This window comes from Xiphophorus couchianus, chromosome 1 (genome assembly GCF_001444195.1).
Source record: "Xiphophorus couchianus chromosome 1, X_couchianus-1.0, whole genome shotgun sequence".
Taxonomy (NCBI): domain Eukaryota; kingdom Metazoa; phylum Chordata; class Actinopteri; order Cyprinodontiformes; family Poeciliidae; genus Xiphophorus; species Xiphophorus couchianus.
In genome coordinates, this window is record NC_040228.1 from 23469590 (window position 1) to 23480744 (window position 11155).

Below are 11155 nucleotides of genomic sequence, written 5' to 3' on the forward strand. Positions count from 1 at the left end.
TGTATTTTTTCAAGTCATCTCTATCCAATATAATATAACAAATGAAATCTTGAAATATAGAAATAGACATAAGTATGCTTCTTGGACAGTTTTGTCTTTGTTCTTACTTTTATAAACCCAGCCTGTCATTTTTAGACAGCCGATGTTTATTTAATAGTGAAATATATATTTTTCATTTTTGCAGTCTTACAGTATCCTTTGATATATTCATGAACCGCTGTTACCTCAACTTTACCTTTCTCACTTTTAGAGTGCACCAAGCCAAAAAAGAATAGAAGTGTTTTGCCCCGCAGACACGTCTGTTTGCATACCTCACATCACTGCCTCTATTTCAGGCTTGTTGAGATGTAGAGGGGGGTTCTCTGCAGGGCATTTCTATCCAAAGCTGCAAGGACTGACTGCAGAAATATGGAAGGGTGACAGAAACGTCTCTCACTGCTCTGTGACACATCTCCTTTGGCTAATCTGTTTCACTTGTGTTACTGACTAATGGATGAGTTTGAGCTGAATATTATGCAAATGTTTTGATTTATAGGTTAGGGAATGTCTTAAATCAGAACACTTGCTCTGCAGGCGGTTTGGATCCTAATGGAGCATGATAAATACTATAAAACTTTGGGGGGAGGGTAGTGTGAATTAAAAAAATAGTAATCTTCTTATAATTCCTGTCACATTGTCCTGGCCCTGCTTCAGGTTTCTGATTGCTGATTGGATAAATGTCAGCATATGGAGATGAGACAGAGGAGAGCAAGGCAGCAATGCTTTGGACCTTGAAGTGGCTGCCAAGACCAAAAAAAAAAACAATAAGGACTGAATTAAAGATGTGATATTCATAAGTAGTTTGCTTTTCATTGGATTCCTTATTTTTAATATTTTGGCAATTCCTCACAGAGATTTCTTTGCAAACAATTTTCGTGGAGGTCTGATAGTTTGCTGACTAAACAGGGCAGCACTTTCACACCATCTAGTGTTGGAAGAAAATAGTTGATTAGGAATTCCTCTCACATCAGAAAATGATGTGCTGGTTGGCTCACTCCATTGGATTATTTGACCATCTCTGCGTAGAATAATTTAGTGAGCATGTAATGAGTTTTACTCTAGAAGCCTGTTTACTGAGCAAATTGTCTCTGTGATCAATTTTAAATTCACAAACTCATTTAGAAGCAGCTGTGGCTCAACAAGCATCTAGTCTAGTATAATATTCAACCATCGGGAATCTGAGAAGATTTAGTCAATCAAATCTACTAAGCATTGTGTGTTTAATGTGATACTTTCCTTTAAGATATTAGAGGCAAGTGTGTTTCTTTCCAATCCCAAATGTGAGCTCTCTTTTTTTTTTATTTAAATATAAATGAACTATGACATTTATTGTTGCTTATTCTGAAATTACCAAACAGTTTCATTAACATTATTCTTACAACCGTAAGAATATGTGTTCTTTACTTATACAAAAAATGTAAAACATAAAATAAAATAAAATAAGTCTGTTCTAGCTTTTAGCTGTTTATTGGTCTTATCAGCTCTGTAAATCTGTAACAAAATTATTCAGGAATGAAAACAGATATCCAAGGTTCTATAGAGATGTCGACTTTATTGCTGAACAAAGACAAACACTTTAATTCGTTTAACAACCATGCAAAGCTTCTGAGCAATTCTGCATTTTTTTGTTTTATACTTCCTAGGTGCTATGATTTCTTCCAGTCTTTTAAAGAAGTCTTGAACAAAATAGCAAAGATGCAATAATTTAAAGGGAGGAATAAAAAGAGAAAATAATTGTGTATTGCTGGTAAAATCCCACAACTGAACTCAACACTGTGAAGAATTCACCCGTCATTCATAGTCAAGGAAATCTCTTGATGATAAATGTGACATTAAACAATTTGGAGGCAAAATAAAAACCAGTATTGGAAGACTGAAAAGTTCAGGTCTCAGCTGTACTGGAGAGAAGAGCAAATTATTGTCATGCAATCTGAGTACATGTAAACACAGTGCTCACTGGGGAACATCTGGTGTTGGTAATTTTCCTGTATAATAGTACATTTATAATTACTCCCTTTCAAAAGCATCTAATGCATTTTGGGCAGCTTCTTTCTGTCATGAAGCACATTCTCTACATAGTAACAAAGCTGACTTATGTGTGGTCAGAGCTGTCACCCAGTAAATATTTAACTTCTCTGTCATTTATCCAGCATGCATTTTGAGTAGTAGGGTGTATATGACAGGACAGAAATGAAATGATTAATCTCTTGTAAATCTGAAAATGAAAATAATTTTTTTTTCATGAAATACCATGTACCTCAGCTTTAATGGTTAAATATCCCTTCAAATGTCAATTGATTTTAAATGATAAATGATGTATTGTTTTCACTTAAATTCAACACTGTGCTTTGAAAACTGACATGTTTCGGTTCAGAAAGAGATGGACTACTTCAGTAACCAGAATTTGCTGCTTATTTTCAACACTTTTCTCCAAGATAGTGTTAGTTGACAATTACCTGAAGAACTCGTGTCATGTTGCAGCATCTCAATGAAGAGGAAGTGAATGTTAATGAATGCCTGTTCTAAAAACATTCATATTTCTCAGGGTTTAGAACATAACCAACATGTTCAACACGTTGGCAAATCAGTTACACAGCTGGAGGCTTTGCATGGCTGACTCTGAAAGATATCACGGCAGCAAGAGATATCATCTCAAGAAAACATGACATATTTAGCAAAAGAGGATTCTTCTTTTTTAAGACGCAGCTGACAAATGCAGATAGGCATATTTTTTATGTTTTGAGGCAAATTAAATCACAAAAGAAGTGAGATACGAACCAGTCTGGAAACACATATGCAAGATGATTTAGTGACAGATTCGCAGACACATAGCAGTGTAAAGATTTATGTCGTCTTGCTCTATCAGTTTGTCAAAAGTTCCTCCCATAAGATAAATAAATTCAAAATAATAATCAAAAACAGCAAGTCTTTGATTTCTGGTTCCCTCTACTGTGAATGTGACAGATGCCCATATTTGGTCACAACCTGTTTCCTCCTTTCTCACATTAACAGGATTAGGTATTATGCCCTCTTTTTTTATTCCAGTCTGGTAGCCGAATGTAACATGTTACTCATCATTATATACATTTATTTTACAAAAATGTTACTCCTATAAATGTCAGTTCGTATTTTTTTTTCTAAAATAGGGTAGCATTATTTGCGCATATTGTGCATATTGTGTTTTCTCATATATTTAGATTAACACAAATACTAACAGTGGAAGAAACTAATTAGTTGAGAGAAAAATAAACCTAATCACAACATTGAAACAAAGAAATGTTTGATGGTTTCAAATTGGGGCTTTGCACCAAGTACATGGCCAAACCTGTCCTGATTTGATTTCATTCTAGAAACACCTTAGTCCCTGATACAGACGCAAATTCAGATAATTTGTAATAAATAAATGAACACTGGCTCACCAAGTGCTATTTGTTCCATCATACCAATTCAAGGAAATCTAAGCATGACTTCAACCATTCAAGCTGATAAATGTAATAACAGGATGCCACCTAATGTGCACCTCTTAATGAAACATCTGATATATTCTGTCTCTTTGTGTCTGGTGAGCTATTTCAGAGTTTATTTGGTCGTATGTTTTGGATAATTATCAGTTTGGTAATCCCGGTGCAATTTTATCTCAAAGGCCACCAGATAATAATTTAATACTGAGGGTCTCCAGCCCTACTTGAATGGCTTGTCAATCTGTCTTAGTACCACTATTCAAAAAAACAAATCTAAGACTCTGGTCAATTTGAGGAATAAAATCATATAAAAATGCTCATTTACATTTATTTTACAGTAACTATAAAAGTCGCCACTTGCAGTACAAGTGATTTTGTTAGCATTTTAACATTTTCACAGGCCAAAAGATAACTAAAATGTAGCAACACATGTTGAGGGCATACACTCCTTCTTATATTGTATAGATATACATGACATGTATATCTTATGCTTATGCAGGCTTGTATTTGAAGCCTGCATAAGCCTTGTTTTTGGGGCAATAATAAATATTCCATGGAAATTACTTAATCTGGCTGTAATTATTTTGAGTTTTATCAAATGATATTATTCAACAACTTACCAAGACGATTATTGTTCTCAATAGTGACTTTTAAGGGGCGTGCTGTGGTGGTGCAGGGGGTTAGCACGCCCCATGTTTGGAGGCCTTAGTCCTCGACACGGACTGCGCGGGTTCGACTCCCGGTCCCGACGACCTTTACCACATGTTTTCCCCCCTCTCCTCACCCTCCTTCCTGTCTGCCTACTGTGGGAAAAAATACGAGCCACTAGAGCCGCAAAAACTCTTTGGAGAAAAAAAGAAAATAGTGACTTTTAAATTATCCAAATATGACAAATATCTCACAATCTGTACATGAGACAGATCTGTGTCGTTGCTTTCTGTATGACACATTTTGCATTAACATAAATGTGACATACAGTGACACACAAATGTTAACTTTCTTGTAGCATTTCAACAAGCAGCCCTCTTTCTAAGTCAAACATTGACGCCATTCAGATTGGAATAACATTGTTGGAGGAATCAAGACTTCACCCATTAACTCAGGAGGATATACTTTTCAGTTGAGCAATGCAAAAAAGGGAGAGAGTTGAAGGCTTTAAATAGAGATCCAGAAACCCATTTCACTGAAGAAGAAGTCAATAGAACCTCAGAGATTTGTTCGACATTCGGTTGTGAAAAAAATATACCTGGTGGTCTTCTGTGCCCAAGATGTTCATAGATGAGAGGATTGTAACTCTATTCAAACGAAACGCCCATCACACGCTGACTTACTGGAGCGTTTTCTTCAGCTTTGGACTGTGCATTGCTTTTCTTGGGCCTACAATATTGGACTTGCAATGTCAAACAAACTCAACACTGAGTCAGATTACCTGGGTCTTCTTTTCTCAGCAGTTCTGCTTGTTGATCGGCAGCTCGGTTGGTGGCGTTTTCAAGAGAACGTAAGTATCACTAAACAAGTAAGCGTCAAGAGATTCGTCTTCATTTTAACTGTGTCTGTCTCTGTCTCTTTTTTTTGTCCTTAAAGGTTATTCAGTGCTCTAGCTGCCCTATTTGTCTCTGCTCTTCTCATTTCTGTGATATTTGCCATCATTCCTGTATGTAATAATGTCCTCATACTGGCCATCGCCATGGCTGTGTCTGGTTTGGCAATGGGGGTTATTGACACCATTGCTAACATTCAACTGGTCACCATCTATCAGAAGGACTCAGCCATTTTCTTACAGGTAAACTAAAGAGACGCTCATTTAAATAACAGGATAGAGAGATATGCTGCTGTTCTTCCAAAACTCTGGTAGTTTGACGTTCCTGCCCTTTATGTGCTTCTGCAGGCTCTGCACTTCTTCATCGGGTTTGGAGCCCTGGTGAGTCCACTGATTGCAGATCCTTTCCTCTCTGAGACAGGCTGTGGGAATCATACGGGGAACGAGACCGAGATCATGCATCATTTCAGGAGCATGCTGAGATACAGTCCAATTGCGGAGCACAACATAACTCAGAGCCACCTGCCTCATGATGGAGTGGAGAAGGAGGAGCCAATTGTGCAATATGCTTTCTGGATCATGGCGCTTATTAATGTAAGACACTCGGCAGGCATACGTTAGTCGCCACTTGATTTTTACTTATTTATTTGATGGAAATTTTTAAAATGTATTTATTTTGTTGTTTTCTCAGCTGCCTGTGCCCATTGCTGTGCTGTTTCTCATGTATCGGGAGAACTTACTTCCATGCTGCCCTGGCAGCTCTCCACGTCTTTTAGACAAGGATGAACTAGCAATGGAGACCCAGCAGGGGGCCGAGGGCCCAGACTTGGAGCAGAAGGAACATGAAGCTGGAGGTACGCATGTGAAAGAAATATATATTTTTTTGCTTTCATTTTAATTCATCTTACATTCCTTCATGAATAACAAATACGTTGTCAGGAAATACGAAAACAAAACAATGAATGCCATTTTGTGCACACCGATACATCATTTCTGATTTTTTTTTTTGCTCTGCCACAGGTCATGGGAGTATCTTCAGCTGCTGTCAGAATGATAACCTGCATGGACTGCCAGTATCCTTCTTTATGATTCATATCCTTGGAGGGATGGTGCTCTTTATGACCGATGGCATTGTGGTGAGTGAGAGGTGCAAATAAATCACACGGTATTCATTTCACATGCATTATTTCTCAAATAAACTTTTATTAGTCTATACAAGATATGCATCCCATAAAGCATAGAAAATAGGGTGCATGAAACTGGATGTTTTTTCTTCTCAGGGAGCATATGCTGGCTTTGTTTACACCTACGCTGTGGCCCCACCGATGTCGTTGCCGAACAAGACAGCAGGTTACCTGGCTAGTATTTTCTGGGGAGCGATCACAGCTGGACGCCTCTTGTCTATTCCTCTCTCATATCGTTTCCAACCTGTACGGCTTCTCGTGTTCAACCTGGTAAGGCCAACTAAGAAGTTTGAGGCACATTTTCTTAGTATACCGCACAGTGCCTTGATCATACTTCTTTAGATTTGGAGGATTTTTTTTTCTTATTACAACCACAAACCTAAGCATATTTGGGGGATTTTATGTAATAGAATAACTGGTGATTAACTGAAGAGGAAGGAAAAGGATATATGTTTTTAATCTGGGATGTATCGTGTGCATTTTCCTTCATTCGTTACTTTATTAAAATGCTTATTACTGCAATTAGAGCATTGAGTTTTTGTGAGCCCATGTAGAGTTGTTGTTAAATTCATACCATTCATATCTCTGCCAGTCTCCTGTGAGACTGAAGGAGGAGCACCTAAAAAACATCTGTTTTCAAAACCAGTCACAGAATTTGAGTAAGAATTAGGTCTAAATTAACATAGCACATAGTCATATTCTATAATTTGGAAAACGCATTCGTATTATTCTCTTTCGACAGATCAAAAGTGCTTTCTGAAAATAACCCTAATACAGGTATTAATCGCACTTTTTATTAAGCCTACATTACCGCTTTAAAAAAAAGGTTTTTTAAATTGGTCTTATATAACATACTGATCCGAAATGTCGTGCTTTCATTAGCAGTAAGCAGAAAATCATCATAATTACCAGAAAAAAAGCTTGAACAAAACTAGCTCCATCTAATTTAGTGAATTGAGTTTCTGAAATGAACCTTTCAGTTATAATCTAATTTAGGAAATTTTACTGACAATATACTTTGATGAAAAACATTCAAGTGGAGCTCTGGCTGTATGTTTAGAGCTGCTGGAAGGTGATCTCTGTCCCAGTTTCAAGTCATTTGCAACCTCTAACAGGTTTTCCTTAAAGGATTGTCCCATATTTAGCTCCATCCATCTTTACCTCATTATGCAGCTACCACTATGATTCATGTTGGACATAGTGTCTACAGGAAGTTCCACTGCACATAGCATTTATTAATTAGGTGATCTCTGAAGTCAATTAGTTGCACTTGATTTTATTTAGGAATATTTAATAGCTGTTAAAAGACCTATTCAATCCACAGTTTCAGATGTTTGTCTGTTAAAATAACAACATGCATCTGGTTCCTTCCACTTCTTAATGATTCACTTTGTGTTGGATTCTCACAGAAATGTGTGGCTGTAGCAAGATATTTCTCCTTTTCACTGAAACTCCGTGCTCTTAGACAAACCACTCTCTTTACTTTTGCAGGCAGGAGCTTTTGTTACTGTGTTGATGCTGCTCATTTTCTACACCAGCAGCATCTTTCTGTTTGTCGGAACCTGTTTATGTGGACTTTTTTTGAGCAGCATTTTCCCCTGTATGCTTGCCTACACTGAGGATATCCTTGATTACCAGGGTATAACTTTTGATTTTTATCACAAAATAGTGGTGCACTGGTGGAATCAAATGAGAGAGTATGAATTTGTTTTTGCAGGATGTGCAACCTCTGTCCTGGTGACAAGTGCAGGGATGGGAGAGATAGTAATGCAGGTCCTGGTTGGCTCAGTAAGTGCCTCCGTTGTTTAAAAAACATTTGTACATTTGTAAATGAGAAGAATTATGTCCTTATTCGCAAACATACAGCAGGGGTTTATTTATATTTATGTTTGGTAGTTTAATTTTGATATTTTCTCCACAGATCATTCAAACTGAAGGAAGCTACAGTTTCCTGTTGTGCGGAATGATAATTGCCTGCTTTGGGTTTATCCTCTTCTTTGGTCTCCTGCTTTTTCATCGAATGCACAGAAATTACCTCACAGGTACGTCATGAACCAGAATCATTAAACATTTCTTTTAAGCCTGTAGATTTAGGTGTGTTAAAGGGTTTTTTTAACACTCTCTCAAAACTCTCTTTCGTTCTTCTGAAATCGGAACAGGAATATCAAAGAAGTCAGCAATGGTAGAAGAACCAGGAGCAGACCAGAATGGATCAGCCAAAGCAGAACAGAAAGAGAATGACGACACTGTGACAATTTCATAGTTTCTTTTATTCTGTAAATTATACAAATTAATTTATTAATCACAAAGGTTTCGTGCTTTATATGGCTAGATTTTTGGAAATGAAAAAGGATAGGCCAAGATTTTGAAAGTGTACATGTGCTAAAGGATTATAAGCAGTTAATCTTTTACCAGGTCATGTTAATGTCATGTTGTCTCTATTTTTGTAAAACCCTGAATTTAAAGCACAGGGTTAGTTTGAAGGGGATCAAGACTCAACTGGACTTTAACCATTTTAAAACCACTCCAATCTTTAAAAAATTAGAGTGATTTAAGCAAACCTTACTGGTCTGTCAGACTCTCAAATCAACTAATCTATATTGCTAAATGAAGACCCAATAGTGGCTTACATTATGAAACATAACCTGATTATAATCTTTTAACAGAACCGCACTTCCAAAATCCTAAACTATCCATTAAAAACATTTTTGTACTTTGATGTTTTGCATATCTCACCACATTTGTTCATAAGAGTAATACAAAGTTATTGCAATAAAGTTTAACAAGTCAAATGTTTGTTTTCTTTGTTTTGAAAAATAACTGTTTGGAAATGCATCCTCTGTCTTTCAATTTATCCAAAATGCAAAGAGAAAAACTCAGCTGTTCTCCAGAAAGAAAAAGTCATCCAGGCCTCATCCAACCTTTCTACAGTTAACAATTAATCTATATCTTTAACCTGAGGACTTATTAGAAAAATATAAACTTCCACTTTAGCACAAGATGATTCTTTAATACATTTATTTAGAGAAGTATATAAAATTAGATTTTCATCTTTTAAAACAACAACACATACTGGCAGTTCCAGGCCTAAGATTTGACTGTGTTGCTTGAATTTGTGTGCAGTGACAGAAAACATTAGCAGTCAAATCACAATCTGGAGACAAATTGAGTCTGAGAACCTATTTAGACACCAAACATTTGAAGATAAACATGTTTGACGTCTCTAGTTATGCAGAAAGAAGGAAGGTGATGCGTCATAAGTAGGGATGTGCAATCAGCTTTAAAGAATTAACATAAAAAATGGAGAACTTACCAAATGAAGACTTCCTTTACTGCATTTCTTCTTTGTCTTTAAAAGCTGACATCATATTTTCTGGAGGAAAACGTGGTCAGAGAAAACTAGAAAGCAGAAGTGATCTTGTTAAGTTCCGCAGATATATTGGTCCGTTTTTGAGGGGCTACCTTAAAAATGTAATGAAATAAAACAAATATCCAGAAATTAATTTATGAAAAGGAGGAGGAAAATCTACTTGGTCCAAAATTCCATTATAGTCTTCCTATTTTGCCCTATAGAGAACACTTTTATGACTGTTTTGTCATAGACGACACACTCTATATATTAGGTATCAGTTAAACATATTTGAGTATTTCATATAAAATAATTGTCCTAGACTCCAAAAGTGATGCAAAAGCATGTCTGACAATCTATTATAATTACCAGGGTAAATTAGTAGTGGTTTCTCTGGGTTTAGTGATATTGAAAATAAACTACCGTAGATGGTTTAAATCTTGTCATTTAAATGTTATTATGTAATTAGTGTTTCAAAGAATAAACTTCGGTTTTCCTCAAGACTCAGTTCTTCTTTTCATTGTATCTTTTCCAACACTACAGTCTTGGTATATGAAGTATGTTGGAGGACAGCATGAAAGGTTGCATTACGAGCAAAACTGTGTCAAATTGTTTGTCACTCTAGGGCCTTGTGGTAATTGTGGTAGTCCAGTGACTCATGGAAAAGTTTGTCATTGTTCCAGTTCTTTCTCCATTTCTGAATAGCTATGCAGAACTGAGATAAATGATAAAGAAATTGTTCGCACAAAAAAAATACAGTATGTGAAAAATACATAGAGTGTTGATCAACTGGGGAGAACATTGTTCACTACATCAAACTTTACATGGATGTGGTTTGACAAGTTGGTAAAGAAAGCTGGCGTAGCTCAGCTGGTGGAGCAGAGTTCAGTTCCTGGTCTAAGGTCATATGAATGTCTTCCCCTTTCTCTCACCAAACTCTTTCCTTTTAATTTTGCTATTGTCAGTGATAATAATGTTCATGTTTAATGTTCATTAAAAACCAATAGAACCTAAAAAGGTATTTAAAGAAAAAAAGAAAGCTGTATGGAAAACGTAGACTGAACAAACTCCACAGAAACTTAACTAATCTCACAGAAGCATCAGAACAAAGTAAAAATTCCTCAGTTTACAAGGGAAGTTTTGATCATAACATATGATTCATCACAACATCAGTCCTTTGGGAAATCCCATCACAAAGATTAGAATACCATGTAAATAATGAAACGCAACCAGAGCAGTTTATCACTGACATTAAACACTAATATAACATGGATAAAGTATGATAATGTAACTTTGCATAGCTCAACATAAACAAATTCATAAACAAAAGTAGACTTACACAAATAAACTTTGTCAACCAGCCTGTGAATAACTTTGTTGCATAATCATAAGGGATAAGAGGAAGCCTCGAGTTGCAAAATTTGCTGTCGTACTTCACATTGTTCCCTGCAGCCACATCATGAGAACTTCAGCTTGTTCTGCCAGCAACATTTGTGGTAATTTTTTCAGTACTCAAACAGATTAATAACAAGAGATACTAAAATGTCTGAGTATTTAATGGTACTGACTTTGTCTTTTGCAG

General features: G+C 36.3%; 1 protein-coding gene across 1 annotated transcript; it reads left to right on the forward strand.

The window, feature by feature from the left end:
• The first annotated feature begins 4655 nt into the window (after window positions 1-4655).
• On the forward strand, window positions 4656-9016 carry mfsd4ab (major facilitator superfamily domain containing 4Ab). The gene is made up of 10 exons (XM_028020978.1): window positions 4656-4998; window positions 5085-5283; window positions 5389-5634; window positions 5732-5894; window positions 6061-6176; window positions 6321-6494; window positions 7716-7863; window positions 7942-8012; window positions 8146-8266; window positions 8384-9016. The coding sequence occupies exons 1-10, from the start codon at window positions 4769-4771 to the stop codon at window positions 8485-8487; spliced, it is 1572 nt and encodes a 523-aa protein (XP_027876779.1). The 5' UTR covers window positions 4656-4768; the 3' UTR covers window positions 8488-9016.
• The last annotated feature ends 2139 nt before the right edge of the window (window positions 9017-11155 follow it).